The 25,426-nt window shown below is 45.9% G+C and overlaps 1 protein-coding gene across 6 annotated transcripts; it reads right to left on the bottom strand.

Annotated features, from left to right (window-relative positions):
* Positions 1 to 648: 648 nt before the first annotated feature.
* CARD19 (caspase recruitment domain family member 19) lies at positions 649 to 22,684 on the bottom strand. Of its 6 annotated transcripts, XM_065074951.1 has the most exons (7): positions 19,101 to 19,184; positions 15,572 to 15,732; positions 13,797 to 13,939; positions 11,828 to 11,981; positions 8,386 to 8,445; positions 6,870 to 6,941; positions 649 to 5,026 (listed from the first exon to the last, which is right to left on the bottom strand). In XM_065074951.1, the coding sequence occupies exons 2-7, from the start codon at positions 15,627 to 15,629 to the stop codon at positions 4,914 to 4,916; spliced, it is 600 nt and encodes a 199-aa protein (XP_064931023.1). In that variant the 5' UTR covers positions 15,630 to 15,732; positions 19,101 to 19,184; the 3' UTR covers positions 649 to 4,913. The 6 variants fall into 6 exon arrangements, with proteins under 6 accessions (XP_064931023.1, XP_005508947.1, XP_064931025.1 ...); XM_005508890.3 differs by lacking the exons at positions 15,572 to 15,732; positions 19,101 to 19,184 and adding an exon at positions 22,513 to 22,684; XM_065074953.1 differs by lacking the exon at positions 15,572 to 15,732 and having other exon boundaries at positions 19,101 to 19,257.
* Between the last annotated feature and the right edge of the window lie 2,742 nt (positions 22,685 to 25,426).

The following is a 25,426-nucleotide window of genomic DNA, read 5'->3' as shown; positions in this document are numbered from 1 at the left end:
TACAAGTCATGCCGAGAAGACGCATCTTGCCTGTTATTTATTCAGGCTTGGGGTGCCGTGGCGCTCTGGCTGCGGCATCTGACCTGCCCCGTTACCAGCTCACCAAGCGCGGGCCGAGTCTGAAGGGCTTATGCTTTACTAGGCACAATGTTATTAAATATTTATCAGCAGCAGCGTGGCAGAAAGCTTTTCCTTGTGACCACAGTGTATAGAGCCTGTGCTCCAAAATAGAAAGGGCAGGTCAGGATTCACCTGAATTGCTCTTTTATGCCAAAACAGCCACTGTGAATTAAACAGGGCGATGCTGCTGCATGCCTGTCGCATCTGCAGCCACTGATTTCTCTTGCATTTGGCACTAATAATGTCCCCACGAAGTGGATGTGTTAAAGCTAAGTCCCTTTTCGGGTGGTTAAAGTAACGCTTAAAATCAGCCTTGTGTCAAAGTCACTTCATACCAAGAAGAGATGAGTGTGTCTTGGTGGGCGATGACTTCGGTACTACCAAAAGGACACGAAGTTGGGGCTTAACCAAAGGACACCCAGTCTTTGCACCCATGTGTCTGCAAAGGATTTTAAAAGCAGATGAAAACGTTAAAACTCTTGCCACACATGGTGTGGGGCACTTCTGGAAGAAGAAAAACAGCAGCAATTTTTGTCTCAGTATAGATTTTATTTCAATTTAATTGCCAGCTTCATCCCATTAAAAAACAAACAAATTCCATTAATTTCCACAGAACTCCAGAAGACGTACGTTAAGGGAAACGATTGTAAAACACAGGAGCTGTGAAGTACAGCAAACTGCATTTCTCAGTGTAACAGCAACGCTGGTTACACACCTACGGCACGGCACCTCCGTGGAATAGCACTTGTGCATTCAGAACAGCAGTGAAAAGCATCCACAACTGCACGGTTTAACCAAATGTTTTCAACTTATTACATTATGAGAAAAAAAAATGAAAGCAGAAGTGAAAGAAACAGTAGTTTTCCCTCGGCAGCTGTGCAGTGCCCGCTCTGTCCCAGAATGAATCATCACTTTATTCGTGCTCTGGCTCGCAGGCACACCGTCCTTCACTGAAGTACTTTAAATAGCAGCCTGTCTTCAAACGGAATTGTGCAAATCCATTGTACGATCTGTCACTTGCTTCCCAGCGCCCTCTGCACGCCGCTGGTTTGGTGGTGGGGCTGTGCTCTGCTCGGGGTCACCGCACCAGACAGCCCTTGTCCTCCAGCCAGCAGCCCGACATCACCGCCGGGACAATCAGAGGCAGCCCAGCTTTATTTAAATCAAAAATCCCACTCGTAAGAAAAAAACAGGGAAGGAAGATGATTAGTGGCTGGATATGGGGAGGGAGAAGAGCGTGGAGCTCCCCGCCATCTCCTGGGGACTCTGGCATGGGTGGCACAGAGCGGAGGGGATGGTCCCCATGGGCGCATCCCGCTCCCCAGCCACATCCAGGACAGCAGCCGTTCAGCTCCGCAGCCCACGATGCTGCTGAAGGCACAGGGCTGCAAGCATTTTACTTCTTCAATGAGATCTGCAAAAGGCGAGGGTATGCTGAAAACACAGCCATTCTATTAGCTCCTGTACATCTGCTGTCGGCAGCGCGACAACCACGGCGTTCACAAGAACGGCCTCTATCCTCTTCATGTTTAACCGCCCACTGAATGTTACACAGCCAAGACAACTTCCCTGCACGTAAAGCACATTCCTCAATACCGGTACAGCTTCAGCAGCAAACGCCAAGCTATTCTTGATCGGGAAGCTGGAATTCTGCAGCCAGACAGGCTCATCCAAGACCCTACTTTATTTATTTCCAAGTAAATCACACTGCTTGCCTAGAAGGACCTGACTCCATGGAGGTCCACACAGCCTTCCTCCAGAACCACAGGTGGAATTCTCACTTCATCTGCTGTCTGCGTGTGCCAGGTCCTTTAACTAACACCACCAGGACAAACAAAGCCCCCTTCTTCCTCCCTTGGCCCAGCCCTAAATCTGGGATCAGCTCATCCTGGATGGTTTTGTATTTCCCTGAGAAGCATCTTCATCTCAAGCAATCTCAGACAGGGAAGAAGCACAGCCGCAGCCTTTAGTAAACCTTCCTATTGCAGATGGTTCTCAAGGCTCAAGAAAGGGCGTAAGGAGCTGGAGGAGCATGTCCCATGCACAGCCAGGTGCTCCGGGGCGGTTCAATTGATCCTGGAGGGCTCCTGGCCCTGCAAGAGATCCCAGAACCGGTAAGTGCAGCAGAATCTCACCTTTGGATTAAATAAGGCACCAATAACTTCTGCAGGTTTCAGTAACTGCTCACAATAATTTGCAACCTGTTATCGAAGGGGTAACACAGTGCATAATCTAAACAGAAAGAGTCTGCTTTGCAGCGATAAGGCCTCTGTTTCTGCTTTAAAATGGGATGCGACTGTTGCAACTACTTTGAGTAACATTTTTGTGTAAAATGGAATACCATTCCTCTAACGAGGCTTCAAAGTTGGCTTCCAGGTAAAGATTTAAAACACTTTTAGTGGTATTTTTTTTCTAGTCCCTTAAAAAGGGGCTGCTAGAGGACTTCAGCAGTAGTGAGGAAAGGAACATTTCATTTCAAATGTTATAAATTAGAAGTGGTTTGCTGGAGGTAAAAAACAAAACCCCAACCTGTTGTCACCTTAAACACAAGGCAGACAACAGCAGAATACATAAATAAGGCACTTCCGAAGCTGGACGGCAGCACAGCAGCAGATCCCTGTTCAGCTCTGCAGGAATCGCGCTCGTCTCCAGCACTGCTTTCTGCCCAGTCCCAGGCCCAGCTGAGCTGAGATCAACATGATGCAAGAGCTGGTGGGGTGGAGCCAAGGGAAAAAGAGCCAAAATAAACTGCTCTGCTGGGAGTTCTTGTGTTCGCGTGGCACTTGTCTCATTCCAGGTTTCACCCTGCTGCAATCGGGCTGTTGGTGTTTGTAACACCCCCGGCCCGCTGCTCACCTCGGGGTCTGTCTGTCTGTCTGCACAGCAAACCCCACGGGCGCTGCAGGGCTATGGGCGCTGCTCAGACTGCTGAGTCAACGGGAATGCAGCTGCCGGAGGCACCATCCGCAGGGGAACTCCTGAAATCAGAGCCCGGCTGCCTGGCAGAACAAACCCTTCAGCCAACAGCGTCACCCTGAGCCCGGCCCAGCTCACCCTGGTGTTCCCGGGAGGTGTCACAGCCCCAGTTGTGACAGTGTTGAAGAAGAGACTGGACAAAAACCTTCAGACACACGGTGTGAACTGTGGAGCTGCCATATGCAGGGACAGGAGTTGGACTTGATCCTTGTGGGTTCCTTCCAACCCAGGACATTCTCTGATTCATTCTATGGTTCCAGACGAGCTGCACCAACACCAGCGATGCCCACGGAGACAACGAGCTGTGACCTAACGAAGAGTGCGGCCACCTCTCATGGGGTGGGCTCGCATCCCCACCACGCTCCAATGCCACAGGGAAGAACATTTTATCAGAAGAGTAAAACCAGGGTCCTCCAGCCCTTTTACATCTCTTAGGACATTTCCTGCAAATCCTCTTTGGGTCTTTTATTTGAAAATTCAGCCCTGCACCCAGTTCCTCCCCCGGACCATGTGCTTGCTACTATATCAGACGAGTGTTGTCCTGGAAGGAAATACAGTTATATCCAAGATGATTTGCTTTGGAGAAGATGATGACATTTTTATAGCATGAGCAAAGTTTAAAGCTGGAAGACAATTTTCAGTCTGACTCCAAATGCCTTAAAATTTTGCATGGGATCCTCTAGCGTGTGGTGTGATGAAGGCACAACTTCCATTCAGGCGACAGTTGATTTAACCCGGAAATCTGAGTGAATGAAGAGCCCCAAAGCCCCTTTCTCACCAAGCGCAGGGACATGGTGTCCCCAAGCTCCTTACACCCCTGAGCAGGTATTATAATTGAAGAACCATCCACTGACAACATGGTTTCTCACGGGTGGTCAGAACTCCCGCCCGTCCCTCGGGACGGGGCGCAGGAGCACGGTTACGTTCCTGAAGCTACGAAACCCAAGCTGCTCCACTTGCAGCACTGACTCCCTGCATCTCCCCCAAGGATTTTAGCCTTTCAATGGTTTCTCCAAGTTTTTCAGGTTTCAACTTACAGAAGGAAAACATAACGTCATCAAATGACATTACGAAAAACCTTCAAGTAAGTTATTATTTTTGGCCATAAAGAGCCCCACGTCGTGGCACTTAAGTCCCTATAAAATATCTTGGATTACTTCAGCTTCTTACATATACAGACTGCAAAACATGCATTGGAAAAGCTAAATAAATCTGACAAATCTTCTCGGGGCTGGGCCCTGCACCAAACTGACCCGAGCGCCAACACGAACCAACAGGAGGGTGACACAACATGGGTCGTACCGGCACTGATGAACCTCGCGGGTGCCAGGGCCCACCTGAGCTCAGGCAGCAAAAGCATAAAGGATACAGACAAAACAGACAATCCTGAGATGGAGATCCATTTCTTAGTAAGGCTTTGAGTGCATGTGGCTTTTTAAGTGCTTTTCTTACATTATCACAAAAGACAGGCTAGCATTCTTTAAAGTCGTGATCCTTCATTCCAGTATAAAACACATATGCAAGCCTGGCTTAAGACCCATGATCACTTAGGATTTTCTTTTAAAGTTTGTATTAAAAATATTTTTTCATCCAAATGATAAATATTTTAAAATAAGCATTTACAAAAATAAATGGTCCGTTCCAATAAGGAAGGACATGTAAAGCCGAAATTCTGAATACATCTTGAGGCAACGCAATTGTTGATTAAGCTAGTTAATAAAAATCTTTGGTATGAGAGTATAGTACATTAATATTCATGCACCGTTGTCTTCCCTTGGCAGGTATACTGTACAGACAAGCGAAGAGGCAGCTTTTCCTTAATTTCTTGATATGTCTTCCAAATACAACATACAAATATTTCTAACGTGTCTTCCTATGATAAGAGGAGAAAAGCCCAAGATTCTCCTGGCTCTTCCTACGACCTTCGTATCTAAAACAGAAATGAAGATGGGAGGAAAAAGAGAGAATGAGCACAGTTAAACGTCATTCTAGCATAGTATATTGTATACATCAACTGGCAAGCCAGGAGAAGCGTGTATCTCTTAGGATTCATCCCTGCAGGTTTAGACACACAAAGAGGAGGTTATGAGTTAGGTAAGGGGGCAGATTTACACCATGGCAGGGCAGCGGGTGGTGCAAGCCGGGACAGCCAGGTCTGGTAGCCCTGTTACACGTGGGGCGCTGAGACAAAGCACAGGTACAGGAGAGAGCATCAAAAATGGGAAAAAAAGAGCCTTGAACAAAAGACTTGGAGAGTTCTAGTTGGTAATGTAGAGCAAAAATAAAGGTGGAAAGAGGACTTAAGGCACAAGGACCTCCACAAGGGAAAAATACAAAATATCAGCTGGCACAGAAATAAGGGGCTCTGCGATCTGGTAGCAAGAGGCTCAACAAAAATGACAGGCTGGAGCTGAAAACAGTTCAAACTGAGATGACAACACACACTTCTAACACTATGGACAATTAACTGGGGTCAAGGGAAGTGATGGACTCTTTGGTGTCAGGCCCTGAATGCTTTTCACAGAATCACAGAATCCCAGAATGTCAGGGCTGGGAAGGGCCCTGGAAAGCTCACCCAGTGCAATCCCCCCATGGAGCAGGAACACCCAGATGAGGTTACACAGGAAGGTGTCCAGGCGGGTTGGAATGTCTGCACAGAAGGAGACTCCACAACCTCCCTGGGCAGCCTGGGCCAGGCTCTGCCACCCTCACCAGGAACAAGTTTCTTCTCAAATTTCAGTGGAACCTCCTGTGTTCCAGTTTGCACCCATTGCCCCTTGTCCTGTCACTGGTTGTCACCCAGAAGAGCCTGGCTCCATCCTCCTGACACTCCCCCTTTCCATCTTGATCCCCATGAATGAGTCACCCCTCAGTCTCCTCTTGTCCAGCTCCAGAGCCCCAGCTCCCTCAGCCTTTCCTCACACGGGAGATGCTCCACTCCCTTCAGCATCTTTGTTGCCCTGCGCTGGACTCTCTGCAGCAGTTCCCTGTCCTGCTGGAACTGAGGGGCCACAGCTGGACACAATATTCCAGGTGTGGTCTCCCCAGGGCAGAGCAGAGGGGCAGGAGAACCTCTCTGACCTACTGACCACCCCCTTCTAACCCACCCCAGGTACCATTGGCTTCCTGGCCACAAGGGCCCAGTGCTGGCTCATGATCATCCTGTTGAATACAAGGATCCCCAGGTCCCTTTCCCCTACGCTGCTCTCTAATAGGTCGTTCCCCAAATTATACTGGAACCTGGGGTTGTTCCTGCCCAGATGCAATATTCTGTACTTTCCCTTGTTATATTTCATTAAATTTTTCCCCACCCAATTTTTCCCCATTTCTGAAAATGCTTCTATTAAATGCTGGTGACTGAACCTGATGAACGGAAGCGATGGCAGCTGAGGAAACACACGGGTTAATCCCAATGGTCTAATGGTTCCCTTTTAGCCTTAAGCCCTGACTCTATGGACTGAGGGACTTTGATCTGGGAAGGACGGGATGTGGAGGCCAGAAGGTTTGGGTCTGTGTTCCTGCTGGGAATCACACCCATTGCTATAGCAACAGCAGCTCACATGATTCCTGTCTACAAAAAGAGCCCCTATTTGTGGCATCCTCTGTGGGCAAACTATTCATTATTTATATCTGCATGTCTGAACTGCAGTTTGTATCCTGAGCTCATTAATGAATGATGACACCTTGACCCGTGCTATTAAACAAGCCACAGTAGATGGCTGTCCCGTCACGTGCTAAAGGCAACCAAGAGAAAAACCACCAGAGTGGATTACCTGAGTTAGAGCAGTACCAAAACAGCGCAAATCCTGCCGCGATGCTAAAACAAGCGAGGAAAAACACTGGACCTAAAGAAAACGAAAAGGAAACACATTAAGACAGAAGAGAGCAGTGGAAGTTTAGCTCCGTTCATAAATCATCAATTGCTATTAATATGCATAATTAAGTGTATTAAAATGAAGCTAACATTCACAATTATGTATATTCTGTAGCTAATGTACTATGAAGCACATTTACTATACTGTAATTAATTTTTACTACAGTTGCTTTGACACCATTCACTGTCCACCTCTGTTCATCCAGCTCTACCCTATTAAATGTAAGTGAAAGCTTCCTTAGATGTTTTCTTACCCTAAACCTTCGTGCAAAACCCCCTTCAAACACTACGACAAAACACTAACCAGACTACTGGGACCTCACTGCAGCATTTACTCCATAAACACCCCCAGGCCAAGGCACAGAGTCCACGTGTCACATAAAGATGTATAGCTGCTGCTTTGTTATCTATTATTCTGTTTGTATCTACTACTTCACTAGGAGCAGAGCTACAATTAAACTGCACCTGTCAATTTAAGGACAAATATACTGCAGACTAATGAATGAGCAGAGCTGAGGCCGGTTCCTTCATTAGCAGGAGGAACACAAGTTATTTGATGTTCTTATTTCCACGGGCTTTCTCTGTGCTCCCTGTTCGGTTCCGCTGCAGTCAGCAACAGCGCTGTGAAAAATCTGAACAGCCACTTGGTTCAATACTCCAAGTAACAACAACACAGGCAAAAATATATAAACTGTGTTTCTGCCCCTCGTTTCAGTTTTGTCTCAAGGGAAAATTGCCAAAAAGGCAAAGTTCTTAGAAGGTGATTTTATTCCCACATAATTATATCCAAGTTCCTAAATAAAGTATGAATTAAACTTAAATGATAAAATAGCTCGTTATGAATGTTGAGAATTCCTCAGCTTTTTTTTCAGTTTCTTCAGATCTTCAATTATTTTCCAAAATATCTTCCAGTGAATAAAACATCTGCCTCTAATCCGGGCATCGAACAAAGGAAGAGAGAAAAAATTTACACGTTTTCGTAAGGAAAATAGATTTAATTTCACTGTTGTTCATCGTCCTTTCTTTGTTTTCAAATGATTTGTACTTGAAAGCTTAAAAAAATTCAAGTTATTTTAAAAAATTATTGATGGCCTTATGTAAAACGACAGCAGCAGCAGCTGAAGACTTTATTACTGAAGCACTGAAGAAACCACAGGACATGGAGAGTTTAGCTATAACAGTGTAAGCAAAAATACCACTGTAAATATTGATTAAACTCTAGAGTCTCTTGAATTTCCTGGCACTGGTTTCCTCAACAGCAGGTAAGTACATTTGCCACCATTAATTCCACTTAACTTGTGACAGTAATGACATCATAAAACAAACTATTTGTTACATGAAATCCAAATTACATGATAAAATAAATTGCATCTGAAAAGCCATTCCATCCAGCGACACCGTATGCATTTATTTACCCCTGTCATTTAGCATATATTTCTCCTTGTCAGTGTCTATCTCTGTGGAATCTGTGGTTTCTAGAAATAAAAGCAACACACAAAAAGTTAGTGCTCAGCTCAAGCAAACAAACAATCATAATCAGCACAAGCAAAATAACACATTTCAGAAAAAAACCCAATTTTGACGTAGAATATTAAGCTCTTCAAAGGTAAATCATGGCTATAGTTGAGTCTGGATCTACGGTGATGAAAAGATACAGGCACACAGTGATTTGATTGGGATGGTTGAGCACCTGGCACTAACATTACTCTCACTTCCCACCTGAGGAAAGCGGGAGCTGATCCTCCCACAACGCCAGAAACCTTCATTGTCATGAACAGAAACTATGTGTGAATGGACGTGCTAATCTGCAAACAGCGCTCTGCTCCTCAGTAAATCCCTGGGCACTGATGCACCCGGCAGATGAAGCGCTTGGAACAAACCCCTTGGCACAGATTATTTATCTCCATTCTGGTCGCAGCTAAAGTCGTGTTCAGCTTCTTTTAAAGCCTGTAGGTACTATGTGCTAACATTCGGCGCAAATGATTTTTGCCTCTATTTTTCTGCAAAAATGGAAATGAAGGTTGACCTTAAGGTGTTCAGTACTTGCCAGCAATAAAGCAGTTTAAGGACCTGCAGCTCTTTCAGAGACGCCTTTGCCACGCAGATGTGGAGATGCCCTTGTGTGCAAAATGTGCGGGCAACACCAAGAACACCACTGGCACCAGAAATCCACAGGAATGACTTTCCTCTAATGCACAATGTGGGACCGTTTGGTTTCGGCTCCCTCCTGCGTGACAACGTGGAGCAGCCCTCAGCTGCCCATGCCTGTGCCGCACCTCCCCTCTAGTGGGAACTCTCAGACATTACCCAACGTTTCATTGCAATATTACACTTGAGGCAAAGGGCAAATTCTACAGCAAATGGTGAAGCTGTTTTAAAAATTAAAAATAAATCTTTGAAAGTATTTCCTATGTCAAAAATATGTTTCAGACGGACAGCTGCATATATTCTACTACAGAACCCTGTCCTAGTTCATCAGTGTCCTCATCAATCATTTCTCCAGGTGTTCACAATGCTGCGTGTTTCAGTTTAATCTGCACTTAGAACAAAGTCCCCATAATAGGAATGCGCTTTTTCTTTCACATTTACAAATTCTAGTGTCAATTCTGTCAATGCTCTGTGCTCAATTTGACAAATTCAACAACCACTGCTGTGAGTAACATTTGAGTAACGTAAAAATTGTATGTGTTAGAAGCCAGAGGGATGATGCCTTTAATATTCAAAATGTTCACTTAAATGAGAAATAACAGCTCATATTGAAAAGGGAGCTTTTGCTGAAGAGTAAAATTGTTTGTGATTTTAGCTTAAAATGCTGCACAGATGCTTATCGACCATTCAACCCAGGATGCAGACATTTGTTTTAGTTACAGAACTCATATGAAGCAGCAAACATATTAACAGAATCATCTAATCATCTCCTTCTCAGGTCGATATAACCAAACTGCAGAATCTCACCATGTAGTAGTATTTTAACTCGGTTATTTACATTATCGTACTGAAGATGGTAACATAAGAGAGTGTACCACGATAGAGAGAATTTAATGATTCATGATAGTTACTGGAGTCTCTTTGCGTAACAGCAGCAAAGCAGTTTTGGGGCACCACAAACAGCTCTGTTCTTCCTGTGAAGCATTTCTAGCGCACGTGCTGGTTACACATGGACCTAACCTGCCTGCTCCTGTGGCTACCGAGTAAATCCAAAGTGTAAACCAGGTGTAAGGACTTGCGTACTAAAGACACTTGTTCAGAAATGGCTTGTAGAAGGTGTTATTGAACATTAACAGAGGTCAAACTCTTAGACCATCAATACACTCTTGAAATTTCATTCTTAGTGACTACGCTAAGACTTCTTAAGTTGTTCTTAATTAATAAAGGCTGTCTGCTGCCTTCCAGTCAGCCCGGCAGAAAAATCTGTTGCTTTGAGCTCTACCTGAGTGAAAATGATTGATCCAAGACTGACTGAAGAGCCCCATGACTTCTGCAAGGTGAATGTCAGATCAAAAGCCTTCCCTTAAAGCTGCTGCGAGGCTGAATCCCTGGGGATTCACGCTCATCGGAGATCTGGAGGCAGAGATGGGCCCCGATTCCCAGTTCGAGAGGCTCAGGTACAGGCTATGGGGACCTGTGGTACCTTTGCAGCCCGCAGGGCAGGCAGGGAAACGCTGCAGTTTGCCACTGGCACCTATTCGTGCTGGGTAGGTACAAAGCTCTTCCTTCAAAATGAAAGGCAAAACAAATCTAGACAATGCAGTACCTTTGAAGGTAATTACCATTTTACAAGCCATTTTCAGTCCAGATATACAACTGGTCTAATAGTTTGCTGTTGTGGGTTTTTTTGGTGTTTTTGGTTTTCTTAAACCTACGGACTGTGGTTTGAATCTCACTGGAGTTTGACTCACGTGTCTAGAATTTCCCCCAGCACCTAATTGTGGAGTTTCTTACAACTAGAAATCAATTGACCAGTGACACATGAGTGCTGTTAGAGACTCTGTAAGGATTTCTTAAACTACAGTTCCTTTGCAGCTTCATTAACTTAAACGTGGGAGCTTTCCCTCAAGCTCCTCAAGTCATTTCAGTATGCGGATGCCTGAACGTATTTCCCATCCACTGGGCACATCGTTCATTTCTCCAGTTTGTTACCCACCAAAAACCCAAAGAACCACAAACACCAATGCACAGCAAGAGTTATCCCAGGTTGGCAAGTCAGGCTTGATACTTTCCCTTAAAGAAATGAGCTCCTTTGCAGTGTAGAATCAAATCTGTTTGAGCCTCAGTCCTTCTGAAGTACATACATTGATGTTTGGGGGGCAGCTTTACAGACATCAGTCAGGCCTGCCCGCTGCACAAAACAAGTCTTAAGTGATTAACATCAAAGTTTGTAATTGCAAGGGCCTATGAATGTTTGCTTTACGTTAAACTAGACGCAACTAGGAGACTTATGGATTGAGGGAAAGCCAAGCTTCTGGGTCACTGGAGTTCTGAGATTACACAAATCTGGGGTTTGTAATGTTCTTATGTGCTACGAGTCAGAATTAAGAAGAAATGGTTACTAAAAGAGAAATTGTACTTCAGATGAGTTATACTGCTGTCTTACATGTTGCACTTAAACTGTTTTAAAGATATATCTCATATATCCAAACAACCAAAGAGTTTTGGACTACCTACACCAGTCAACACGAACTATGCAGTCAAATCCCCTTACAACTTTTGGAATTCCAGTGAGAAGGAATTCATGTATACCCCCAAAATCACTGCAATAACCTAAACAGGTTATTTCAACAACCTAGACCTCATCTGAAAGAGGTGCTGTGATACACCGATGACGAAATCCACAACCCAACTTACAAATCAACTTACTCAAGATTTTCCTGCTTGGCAGGTCATTATAGAGCTGTTCGGCATTGATCTGTAGAGCCCTGTAAAACTCTTGACAGTGTCTGTCTCCTTTCTTTTGCAGGTGCTTTAGCAGATCTGCAAGTCTGGTATGGAGCGATGCCTTTGGATTCCTGAACTGTAAGAGAAAAGCACTCATCAGAAGAGAGATTACAACAGTGGAGATCAATTCTACATCACTTTACAATATGCCACAGAGCAAAGATAAAGAGCTTGTTGTATTTTTGCTAAAATAATTGGTCAAAAAAATAAGGGGAACCCAAGAAAGACATGCAGTGCACAGCAAGCTTCAAGACGCTGAGCTCCACCTGGTCAGCGCTGCTCGATGGAGAGCACGTCGCCTCTGCCTTCCTCAGTTTTTCCTGTCCTGATAAAGTTACAGCTACTCTGTGTTTGATGTTTTCTCTGCATTCAAACTAACATGGTGTTTGCTATTGTACAATTTGATTCTGACAGCTACTGATCGAAAATATCAACAAATCTTATAATTAAGTTTTATGTTTTCAAGTTTTCCCTTCGTTGCCTAGTAACAATCACCCAAAAAGGTACTTTATACTGCTTATATTAGTCCCAATATTGGAGTGTTCATCATCCCAAGATTACATGTGTCATTGTTTCCAGCACTATTAACCGCTGAGTACCCAGCACAACACACACAAATTCATTACTCAGGCAATATGGCAATCAGTTGCAGAAGAAAGTACTTTTTTTTTCTGTACTGCCAAGTGTGATGAACATGAGGAGACCTTACAAAGAGAATGAAAACGCGTACCTGGCCTTACACACATCCCACTGATTTCAGCTCATGTGGAAAACGTCCAAAGCCATTCTCTCTCAGCAAAGCATTTTATTTCAGACCAGTACTTCAGGTAACATTTGTAGTACACTTGGTTAAGATCAATTCCTGCTCTAGGGGGACAGGAATGCAACACACCTTATACCACACTCTTTATTCTGACAAAATTCCCACAAGGTCTACCAGATATAGCTGAGATTGTTAAGCTTCCTAAACATTCAATAGAGTTGGCAGAAACTTGCCTGGACCTATGAGAAAGCAGTTCATTTCTGTCTGCTGAGTGCAGAACTCACAAATTAAGTTTCACAGATTCTTCATGCATTTATTTTTAAGCTCTTGATGGAATTAGATGATCTTCAATTGTGCATGTCACACTACTATCATAACCGAGTGGCTAGACTGGCTCAGTTGACGATCCAGCACTGCTCTACGCCACCAAAACACTATTTGTTCCCTGGAGTTTGACAGAATTACACCCATTTTCCCTAATGTTAAGATACTTACATGCCAAAATCCGCAGCCTTGTGCAGCCAATGAAGTCAGCAGAGGGCAACTATGAACTGTTTTAAGTAGTATCTGGAAAGCTTTTAACTGACTTTAACTTACAGTCCATACAAGTTCAAATAATCTTCCTCCCTAAAACCAGCTACCTATTTCTGAAAGCTTCATGTCAGGGAGGGAAGCCCTTCTCTATACAGAAGACGTTACTAACCCCATCCACTTCCCACAGCTCCCACGCTTACAGGTGGGATTAATCCCCCCCTTTCTACCAATACTCAGAGTTATTAATCACATTAATCAGCCACTGAAATTCATTAATGATTTTGTGGACACAGCTGGATGCAGCACGGACCATCTGACACGTCAGGCGGGCACGCAGGGCACGTGGTGACCCGGCGGGTGCAATGGAGCCCACGGAGCGGCCCTGAGAGCGCGTGGTTCTGCACGCACCGTCCTCTCAGAACCACCTGGCACGGGGAAACGGGCCAGCCCTGTGACTTCTCCTCTGATACGAGATCCCAGAGACAACTGGCCAGCAAGTCAGAGGTGAGGAGGACTGGCTGCCCGGGGCAGCTGAGCAAAACACCCGCAAAAACAATGCAACATTCAGAGATACGGTAAAATTCATCAAATTACCTTTTCTGCTTCTGCGTTGGTAAGAATTTGAGGGTAGACTCTGTTAAGCTGAAGAATAATTTTATCAACCACTTGCTCGTTCAGTCGGCTATTGCTTGTAAGAAAATACATGTCGTGTTGCAGCCGATGACAATATGACTGATCTAGAAATAAAAAAAGAACAAACCACAGCGGTTAATTAGCAAGCCATCTTTAAATTCTATCAATTTAATCTTCCTAACAGTGGTTAAATAGCTAAAATAAAATTACCACCATCATGTGATTTTAGAAAGCTGAACTATCTATGAGGGAAACACAACACAGCCACGTGCTTCCAAAGGCCCGTCCACTTAAAATCACACACATCTGAACTCCTGGCTGGGCAACCGTGCTGCCTCTCTCACTTGCCAAAGGGTGAGGGTTCTAAGTTACTTAGATGTCATGCATTGATGGATATTTAATCAAATACAGTCCTAGAGTTGGTAAATCACAGAAGACAAATTTTCTATCATTTATGACAACAGACGATGGAGTTTAAAACTAATGCATTTCATAATTTTTTGATGTAAATACGTACTTCATAGAGAGAGGTTCTCCCTGATGTAGAACAGTAAAAGGACATAAATTTGGCTTCAAATTTTGTACATTACTGATACGGGTACATAGCACAGGGCTGGTCTTTGCCACCCAGCACCCAAGGACCACAGCACAGCCAGGCCAGGCTGACCCAGCTGCAGACATTTCACCCCAAATCACTCCCAGAGCTTATGGTGCCTCTTGTCTAATGGGAGATCAGCAGCTTGCCCAGCAGGAACTGCCCAGATTGAAACAGAACTGGAACATCAGGAACGGCACCTCTGCCAAAGAGCCACCAAGTTTTTAGGGAAGGACTTCGACCTGCAGTTCACGCGGGAGCAATGGGCACTCAAAAAGCAGCACATTTTTGTCATGGAAGTCCATTCAAACAGCCATACAAATAAAACATATCTTTCTATTAACCCAAACCTCTGCAAATACATAAATCCAGACTTGTTGTTGTTGTTTTAGGCACCATTTCCAGTTTGGCAGCACTGGATTTTGCAGGAGCAAAATAGCCCTGGTTACAGCTGCCTGTGTGCAGCCCCTAGATTGAGATACAGGCACAGGCCTATTTAACAGGTTACTGTGCCCTTATCAGATTTAGAAAGAGAATGTCTATGACCGTGTCTGAAATAAGCATCAAAATGTCAGTACAGCCCTTTATAACCAAGCAGCACAGAAAACAAAAACAAAACATCGCCACCCCCACTTAAAGCAAATGCATAGGTTTTATGGTATTTTGGCTACCAGGAAATACAAAAGCATCAGCCCTTTGTGCCCTGCAATTTAGAGAAGATAAACAAAAGAGTGACGGAAAAGAGCCAGAAATCTTTGGCTCGATGCACCTCACCCAAGCACAGCCCTTGCCCTTTCTATTCCACGTCCTTCTGTATCTGTGGCACTACAAACATTTACAGGGAAGGGCTCAGGAAAAGCTCCCAGTGTGACCATCACGCACTAATAACTTCTCCAGTGTCACTCCTATTCAGACAAGACTACTGGAATTCGGCTACGTGCTTACTTTTTGTACAAACACCATATTATTCCCACATGTTTCTAATGCTTTGCTTTTCCACAGCTCACTCTAATGGCAGCCTTTCAGTGTCCTGTCAGAAACACGCTGTCCTGACATATGTGCTGTGCAATTTCCTTTTGTTCCAAGAAGTTCCACATTATCTGATTCACGTCTGAGATCAAACTTCTCCTCTTCAACTCACTGGCAGGCTCAAAAGGCTGAGGCGAGGACCAGAAGCCTGTGAAGTCGTGTCTGTTCATGCAAATACTTTTTGGGGAATGAAGTGCCACAGTGCAGCTCCCTCCTCTTCTGCCTCAGCTACGTGATTTGTCGTGTCACCAACAACTCTGTACCTTCTGCAAACTTACAAAAAACATGCATTAAACCAGGGTCTTACAGCTAGCTGAGCAATTAAACTTCAAATAGCACTGTGACATTCAAAGAACAAACCACAGCAAGTGCTGAAATCGTGACCAGGATCCAGCACAATGAGTATATAAAGTATAATAAAAGCAGGCCCGAAGTGTCATCTCCTTCCCTGTTTTTTGCTCTGTTGCTGCTTTTGTCATTACCTTGTCATTACGGATCCCTGCACAGGCAGCATGAGGAAGTCTATTAGCAGCAACTACGCCTCTGAAGTTAACTGTGACCTACCAAAGATCACATTTAAGATCATTTTCTGAGCAATCAGGAACACTCCATGTCCTTGCGGCATCTTTCATTTACACACTTGTTAAACCACCACCAGTCTTACCAAGGCCGTTTTGCTGCCATCTGAAACTTGCATGGTGGTGTCACAGACATAAGCCTGAGATTTCAGGGGTGGCTCCATTTTCTTCCCATTTAAGCCAAAAGGCTGAAGAATTAGATTATAGTCTTGGCCTCACTGGCTACTGCTAAACCGTGCCTGCCAAGGACAGGTCTTATGCCTGGCTCAGGCATCCGCAAAACGCGTCTCCCATCCTATGGGATGCTCCATTTTCAGGAAGCACCCATGGAGCAGTCTGCTTCCCCCCGGCTCCCACAGAGACATTTCACCTCCCTGCACCTTCACCTCCTCCAGATTACTTCAGTTCAGTATTTAGGACGGGGTGCAAGGTTTAAAATTTCCTGAAGAATGGTTATCAAGCTAGTCCAATAAAAGCAGAGCAGAAGTATCTCACTCTTCTAACATCTCACCTCTCCCTTTCAAAATCTGTTGTCTCTCCTCTTATTCTGAGCAATCTCTGCCCAAACCACACAGAGAACTGCCCATAGGCTTCTGGTAGACCAGAGAAGTGAAACCTCCCACCGACACTGCCCACCAGTGCAGAATTGCACCACAGCTACTAAATTTAAAGACAACAAACAAAAAAAGCTCCCCCAATCCTAGTGACTGGAACGTGGCATCCTGCTTTGGAGCAAGAAGGGTTTCTGGAACGCACACGTGTGTGTTTGGAGCCACCACATGATGCTCCTGAGCCTAGTGTGCCCCAGGAGCATTGTCACGGCACGGACTTGTGCCCATGCACTACTGGCTATGGGTGCACAAACATGACCGTGCGTTTAAGTTTTATAACCACTGTTCATAAGCAGCAGCTTTTAATATTGAACACACCCACTGTTTACATTTAAAAAATCAGAAACCTCCAAACCAGGTAACTTCACAACTGCAGCAAGGCTACTGATGTGTCGGCAAGTCTTAAGAATTTAGGGAGTGGTTCTTCAGGATATTTTGCATATCCACCTTTTATCTCACTGCCTCAAAGAGACAACAGTTATTGCAAGGAAAACGTAAAATCTTTATGCTAAGAAGATGTTGTTTTTAAGCAGGAGTCAGCCCAGCTTTACAAGCACAGCCAGTACTTGCCTAGAAAGTTCAGAGCAGCAAAATCGGGAGACCAGGTCAATTATCGACAGTTCACAGCACAAGCACTGGTATTGCTTAAAAAGGCTGGTATTTTCCTTACTCAGAGGAAATGTAAATTTTTCAAAGAGACAGGCAGGAAACCTGGGAACTGCCTTTGACAGCTGAGAAGAAGACATGACTCATAATTTTATGTGATTGGCTTATAATTACTATAAGCCCATGACACATCATACACAACAGCTTCTTTTTCTCTTACCCGAGGCACAAAAAGCCTCTTGGATCCAGCAGATGCACGGCACACTAACATGCACAGCCTGCACCTGACCGCACGCCCGGAAGGAAAGGAAATACACGTATAATTAAGACATATCAGAAAAAACACAAGAGATTACTGGTTATGTAGCCAGTAGCTCCTCAAACAGACAATACGTAAAATTAGTGACAGCAGTTGCTACCTCACAGTAAGTTAATAAACCCAGTTGCATTTCAAATGGCCAGGGCTGGGATCAGCCCCTCCTTGCTACACTGACATGTCACTGTTGTCATCTACACTTGGGCCCCAGGAGCACAAATGCTGCCAACCACCTTCAGTCAGGTGGGCAGATCTTTCCAGTTAATAACTCCACCAATATTTACATAAGGACTCTTGATACCGTCTCTGACACCACTGTATCTGTATGGCTTCATCCTTTGCTTGTTTTCCCCTTAAAAGCCTCCTTCAATTTACAAAGCAAACAGCATCATTTCAAGCAGATAAATTTAAATACAAAAGAGACAAACCCAACACATCTGACATTCTCCATAACACCCCGCATCACTCATAAAAAATCCATTCCAGAAACCTCAATGGTATCTGCTGTGCCGTGCGAACACGAGTTGCAGCTCCTTGTAAAACTCCTGGACGATTTTCATAAACTTTATAACTGCAAGCTGACAACCAAAACCTGGAGGCAGGTGACCTGCCATTTGTACGTGACCATGCAAATGTCCCGTTGAATCGTCTCGGGAAAGCGCTGAAAAACTCTCAGCAAAATGTCAGCATGACGCTAATTTTGCTTTTGGCTTTTCCCTTTCAAGGCCCCAAGAACAAGATTTAAGAAGGAATCTGGCTGCAAGAGAAACAGTCTAAGATGATCAGATTGCAGCAGTCACTGAATACACCCCGTGAAGAGCAACCACTCTGCTCCTCCGGGCTGGCTCGGGCCATGCAGAGCTGGAAGCCACAGCACCAGGGCCACGGGCCAGTTGGTCACCGCAAGTAAGAGCCTTTGGCAGCAAGCTCAGTAACTCATCTTTATCTGAAATATGTTTCCAAAAATCGCAGAAATAATAAAACGGTGAACAAAACGGTAAAAAGCTCTCGATGCTCGAGTGTGACACGAGTCTGTTCGCATTCCCCGAGCTCCGTACAAAGGCTGACACAACGGGCCCGTCAAGAACCGGGAGGTGGTGTGGACGGCGGGCGGAACGTTTCCGAGCGCAGGACCCGGGCCGGGCGGCCGCCGTCCCCCCGGTGACACTCGGTGCGGGGGCAGCGCACAGGCCCCGGCTCGGACTCGCAGCAGCACCGGCTGCGGCTCCCCCGCCCGCTGACACCGGCCGCCGTGCCCGAGCCCAGGCCGCCGGCCCCGCCGCGGAACCACGCTGCCCAGAGCCGGCCCGACCTGGCGGCGGCCGCTCCCGGGCCCCGTGCTGCCGCTCGCGGGCGTCACCCGTCCCGGAACCTCCGCGGGGAAATCCCCCCTCGGAGTGCGGGGCGCTGAAGGCACCAAAACACTTCCCCGCGGAACGCACGGCGGCACCCCAGCGGCCGCGGGCACCGACCCCGGGGCGAGCGGCGCCGCCTGCCCGCGCCCCCCGGGCTCTCCCCGCCCGCACTCACCGGCCATGGCGGCCGCGGCGCTGCCCGGCCCGCCCGCGGGCTGCGGCCCTTCCTGCCGGGGCTGGCGGCGGGGCCGGGCCGGGGCGGCGCCTCCGGGGCCCGGGGGAGGTGCTGGCGGGGGCGGGCAGGGAAGCGGCGGGGCCGGGGCTGCCCCCGCCCCGCTCCGTGCGGGTCCCGGCGGCGGGGCAGCGGGGCAGCGCGGAGCTGGCAGCGCGCAGCTGTCAGCTCGGAAACAGTTAATCGCATAATTAGTAACGCCGCAATTTTCTCTTCCACAAGTAATTTAACTGTTCAAACACCATGTCTGCATTTCCATAATATCCGTATGCAATTTGTGCTGCGCTGCACACGTTTGTTTAAGTGCAGCTACGGCGTATGAGGCGAATTTGACAGTTACTCAAGTGCCAGGAGCAGGGACAGCTCTCAGTCCAAGAAAAGATGCAGTGAAGCATCTAATTATTTGGGACAGACGAACTTCATGAAAGCAGAAGTGCAAGGAAACCTGTGCATTTTAGAAACCCCTGTTAGCACAAAATTTAATCAGCATTTGATTACCCAGTGTGGTATGGAGCACAAGATGCCTTCCTAGGTATCAACGCTGCAGAGGAGTGAGGCTGAACCGTAGCTTTGCAAATTGTGATAAAGCGACACATTATTTATTACTCCAGTTTTTCCTTTTTTTCAGCAAAATCTAATATTTTTATAATATGTTGGAAAAGGTGGATTTCTAGTATGGCAAAGACACAGGGTGATTTGTAATTACGACTCATGTTGAAACCGCAACAAAAACCTTTATATTAAAGAGGGACTGAAATCTTCTGGAGGTATTAAAATCTCAGTAAGCAAAGCTGCCTGTGGACTGGTACATAAAATGCTTCAACCACACAACTGCCCCCACACAGACACCTCTTCTTAAAAACATTAAGCAGCAAGTCTTGGAGCACCGAGACTCACCCTTAGCCAAGGAACACAACCATTGCCTGGGTGACCACTGGCCCACAAGATCCCAAAAGCTTTGCCCTGCTTTGCTTCTGTGCTGTGCGTGGAAAAGCCACACCAGTGCACCGGGACTGGTGACACAGGGATAATAAAGCCTGCAGCCCCTTGCTCTGGGTGCTGCGGTGTCTGAGGAAGCTGTGGCGCTGACATACGTGGTTGTGTCCCGACCGACACGACTTCTGCAGCCTACGGGGTAGGCAGGAATTGCCAAATTAAGAAAGGATTTGGTGAGGACTTGGCTTTGCCCTTGGATACACGTGCTGCATACACCCTCTTATAAGAGGCAGCTCCAGCTAGGCTGGGAGTTTAAAAAAATGAAAGATTTTGGTGGAAGTCTGCGAGTGCTGCCACGTCGTGGTGTCCTGGAGGAAGCGTCATACCCAGCAGAGCGCCAGGCTCTGGGCCTTTCCAGCGCGTTCTGCGGCAGCATTCCGGCCGGCAGGGCCACCCACAGCCCTGCGGCTTTCTTCTGCACCATTTCTTTCCCTGACATCTCACCTTTGTGCTCAGTTTCTAGCGTGGCACAGCTCTCGGAGGAGTGCAGCATCCCCTCATGCCACAGCCCTGCACATGGGGCCAGCACCGAGGAGCCCATCGCCAGACCTGCGCCAACTCACACCAGCAGGCACCTCTAGATACACACACCCCCATGTTTGCTCTTGAAAATGTTGTCTGTACCTCCCTCCTACCAATGAAAGAAGCTTTGTTATCTCTACAAAGTGTAAGAATATGAGAAAAAAAAACCTCACTGAAATATTTTTAGTATTACCAAGTGCTGCAACGTTTATAGTGTGTGTCCTTGGGAAGATTAATAGAGTATAAGCATCCTAGGTTTACTCCATTTACCCCCAAGAATCCAGATCTCCTGAACAGCATGAAAACAGATTTTTAAATTACTATTATTGTGCATGGAGACATTGATCATGACGGTATCAGAGTGACTTTTGGTAATGTATTTTAGTAACAGAAAGAGGTACTGTGCAGAAAGGAAATTGTCATTTTAGAACAGCTTTCATCATACATTTTAAAGACCATTTCATGTGTATATCAAATGTTACAGGAATATGTGTTGCCTAGTGCTAAGAAGCAGTGGTAGTGTGGCTTGCTGAGGCAGTGTGAGGTAGTACGGTATGTTTTTATGACCATTTTACACCATTGCTAAGTCACTGCATTTTGTGCTTCACTAAAAACTTTCCTGTGAATTGCTACCAGAATCTAAACCACAAAACTGAAAAACCTGGTTGTCCTAACGTGACACAGACTGAAATCTCTAGTATAAATCTTAAATATTTCGTAGCAGGCAGCGTTTCCAAGCACTGTGAGGGAAATGGAAGTGAAACTCAACCATCTGCGAGTGCTGGGGTGCGCAGTGCCACACGACCTGGAGATATTTTTGTCCTATAGACTCAGATAATGATAAGGGTTAAATATATCTCCCCGTCATGCCCCTGGCACGCACGACTCCCGCAGCCGCGTGGCTGTCACGCTTGCCGTGGAAGGGCAGGTCCCCAGCAGGCTGTGGCAGCGGAGGGGACACCCATCATGTGCAAGGGACACCCGTCACATGCAGGGGACACGTCTGTGGGGAGACACGTCCTTGGCAGGAGCCGGGCCACCGAATCCCCCCCGCGGTACGATCTGTGACATTCAAATAGCACGGTGGGAGAAGGAGGACACTCTCGGTACGGATAACAGCGATGAGACATACACAAAGGGAGCTACAAAACCCGCACAAACGTTTTGAGGCGAGTAATGCTGATTTTGCGAGCCCTCGCGTCCTGCTGATGGCCGGCGTGACTCAGTGACCCAACACTGTGATTCATTTCAGATTTCTGTCTCTTAATTTAGTGGCTAAGCTGAGTGACCTGCCCAACAATGTTTTATTTTCCGGTGTCTAAATGGCAGCAGATGTATTTCCTGGCTCAAAAGCTGTTCCCCCCCCCGCTGGCTAAACCGACTGATTTGTTTATTTGAGTGAATTATTCGATCTACTAAATATTGCCCTTGTCCTGGCAGCATCAGCATGAAGTGTTTTCTTGTTTTATCTGTTAATTGTTAAATCACAATATGGTTTCTTATTTTCCCACAGCTGAAGAGGACTGGATGTCTTCAGGAACAAATTAAATCCAGATAGTGCAGGCAGTTCCTTTAACAAAGTCTTTCTTTGTGTTTAAGAAAATACAATGAAATATTTCTTAAAGGCTCAGATTACACACTAAACCCCCTTCAGCAAGCTTTAGCTACTAATTTATAAAAACAGACTCTAAGAAGGGAAAAAAATAGGGTGGCAGCGACTGGGTGGCCACTCCCGTCAGAGCCGCTGCCCCTCCTGGCTCCTCACTTGCATTCCTGCAGATTCGGACTGTTCCGACCGCTCATTTTGCCCGGTACAGATTGACAAACAGGCACTTACACGTCTTGTAGAGCATCGTCCATGGGGTCGGGGTCCGTGCGGTGCCGCGGGCGGTGGCCGGTGCTGTGCTCGGGCGAGCAGAGGTCACTGCCGAGGAGAAGCCACAGCCCCGCGGGGGGACGGGTCGTGTGGGCACGGTGCCACCGCCACTGCTCCTGCCAGCCAGCGCCAGCTCTTCGTTCTAAGGGATGTGTCATCAGCACTGCAAAACAAAACGTTCATTTACTTAAAGTTATGGGATTTTTTTTTGTTTGTTTTTGGTGCCGATAGTTTCTAGGATTGCTTTGCATGTAGAATGGGTAATTTCCCAGTCTTATTTATATAGTCACAGTGTTATTATTGGTATAATCAACTTTTATTTGTTCACTGCTTAAAAGGAGATGAAGAAAAACAATTCTCTGACTCCAGACATACAGGCAGACGCTGTGCTGCAGGTTCTCAGTTCTTTATTCCTGACCAGCTAAGCCAAACTATTACATATGAACAAACTGACTTGGGTGAAACTTTTTAACTTCTTGTATTCATTACACTAGTGAATTACACTCACCCCAATTCTGTGGTACGACACCCAATCCTTGGAAATTTTGACAGCGCTCGTGAAACAAGAACATGATGCAGATAATAGAAAAAATTGACTACCTCTTGTTCCTGGCACTATGGAAAAGCCAGCACATAGAATAAGCCCTTGATGATAAATCATCCTGATAAATATTACAGAAGTTACCGTGTTGGCTGTTAGGTTGTACATGGGATAATGAACAGCTAGCTTCACATACATGTTCAAAACTGCACCTAGTACAGTACAAATCTAATTATACACATGAGAAAAAATACTCAGCTATGTTTTTTTTCTCTAAACAAACCCAGAACATTTAAATTCTTTGAGGGCAGGAAGCAGATAAAGCATCCTCCCCTTAAAAAAAAAAAGGTGTGTAAATAAAGAGCTCACAGATTTGGCAAAATGACATTCAGCAGAGCTCCAGGAAGAGAACAAAGCCCCTTTGTCCCTGGTGTCCTCACTTGGCAGTCATCACCCCGACCACACGGGCCAGGAGGCGTGGGCAGGATGGTGTGCGGCCGTGGGCTGCAGGAGCTGGGCATGGATCAGGCGCTGCTGCAGACTCCAGCCAGAGATGCAACACATCTCCTGCGGGAAACACTCCTGTGAGCATTTCTGTATAACCTTGACCTTGAAACACATGAGCAGCCTGAACACACACATGCTTAAGTCCAGCATCTGAGATCCAGGGAACGAGCTGCTTCTGCTCTGCTTTACACCCGCCAAGCTTTGGCTGCCTCGCTTGCTGCTGCGCCAGAGGAGTTTCGTGTTTCCATCGCTGTGTTAGCGATAGCTGCCGGGAATGGAGACTGGCTTCTGAAACGCCTTGCCGTGCAGGGTGCTGGCGCCGTGCAGTGTTCCCACCAGCCGGTACGTTCTGCTGCAGTGACAATAGTGATTGTGGAATAATTAAACAAGAGGCTTTCAACACTGGCTCTGTCCATCAGCTCTCTCTTCATAATAGTCCTTTACAAGTAAGTAGAAAAGATCACTTCCTCATGTTACCGAAGGAAGAACCAAACAAGGCTCTCTGTATCACTTTTGGGGGACAGGATTTGATCAGAGTTTACAAAGAGTCGTGTTATGAGGTGTAACTCAAGATACCACTCAAAATCTGAAAGGTTCTGCTCTATCCTACAGCAAGAGTTTATTAAAATGTTGTCAAAGAGCCTCACTGTACCTCTGTTGGAGGTTGTTCTTCAGCTCTGGCCTGCGGTCTGACTGGTCAAGCTGTTTCTTGTAGGGAAATGAGCCCAAGACAAGATGAAACAGGTCTTGAGGACGTTTCAATCACATATCGCTAGCTTTTCTGGACTTCTGCTCATCCATGAGTTACTGTACTTCACTCTCAAACAAAAAAGCCCAACTTCTTAAACTTATCAACAGGTACTAAATGTGCTGAAGATGAATCAGGCATATAGACATGGCCAAGTGTAGCCCCCCATGCTGGAGAAGCCAGAGGAGCGCACAGTTTGACGTTCCCCACCCTCGAGGTGCTCATTGGGATGTTCCTTTCTAGTCTTTCCTTAGGTGGTTTTTCTGGGCACAAGAACTACTACGCTACAGTATCCAAATAGAGTGTAAATTCTCCAGATAACTTGTAAACAGTATCAGATGTCGTCAGGTAGTGGTGATGTGGATCTTTCCTAAAACTTCCATAGAACACTTAAGAAATCCCTAAACAAAATAAACTATGTATCCCAGTGGAACAGCTTCTTGCTGAGCTATCAATGTTACAAAAGGATGCAGCTGTAGGACATCTCAAAACCTACCAGCTGGCATGTTGCCAATTTTTTTTCATGGTCCTTCCAAGCAGAAGATTCAATTACATCTACATTTAATTTATTAAAAGGTTGTACTGTGTGACATTGCTAAAAAAAAAATTAGATAGTTGCAAAACCCATTGACATCTGACAATAAGTTATAGCAGATTCATTAGGTTACTCTGCTTCCAAGACGTCACTGATGACTGGGATGTTTTGGAAGCAAAACTGTTAAAGATCTCCACCTCCTTTCACTCAAACCATCCGTCATTCATATTCTGCTCTTACAGCCAGTGTCTGGTGTAACCTGCTTTCCCATGCCATGTCGTTTCAGTCTGGTGGCATTGGCCACCTCCTGCAAGTTGTCACATTCCATCAGATTCACAGTTCTGCTTCTTTTCTGGGTCCTGGGCTTCTCACGGAAATTTTGAACAAAACCTGCCTATAACCAAAAGTTAGACTGACAGCAGAGCGTCCTGAGAAAAACAGCATCTTCAGAGCCTTACAGGATAATACCCAAGGGGCAGGTCTCCAGGAGAAGGTCTGTGTGTCCATAAAGCCATGTGGAAATCTCCATGAGAGCAATGTTAAT

Source organism: Columba livia, chromosome 10 (assembly GCF_036013475.1).
Source record: "Columba livia isolate bColLiv1 breed racing homer chromosome 10, bColLiv1.pat.W.v2, whole genome shotgun sequence".
In the NCBI taxonomy this organism is placed as follows: Eukaryota; Metazoa; Chordata; class Aves; order Columbiformes; family Columbidae; genus Columba; species Columba livia.
This window is presented reverse-complemented; position numbering and strand designations above follow the sequence as displayed.

Coding starts and splice junctions, on each gene's coding strand:
- CARD19 (XM_065074951.1), bottom strand. CDS start 15,629: ATGAACAGACACGACTTCACAGGCTTCTGGTCCTCGCCTCAGCCTTTT. Junction 11,982..13,796: donor CCAACGCAGAAGCAGAAAAG/GTAATTTGATGA, acceptor TTTCTCTTACAG/TTCAGGAATCCAAAGGCATC. Junction 6,942..8,385: donor ATATATGCTAAATGACAGGG/GTAAATAAATGC, acceptor CGTTTTCTTTAG/GTCCAGTGTTTTTCCTCGCT.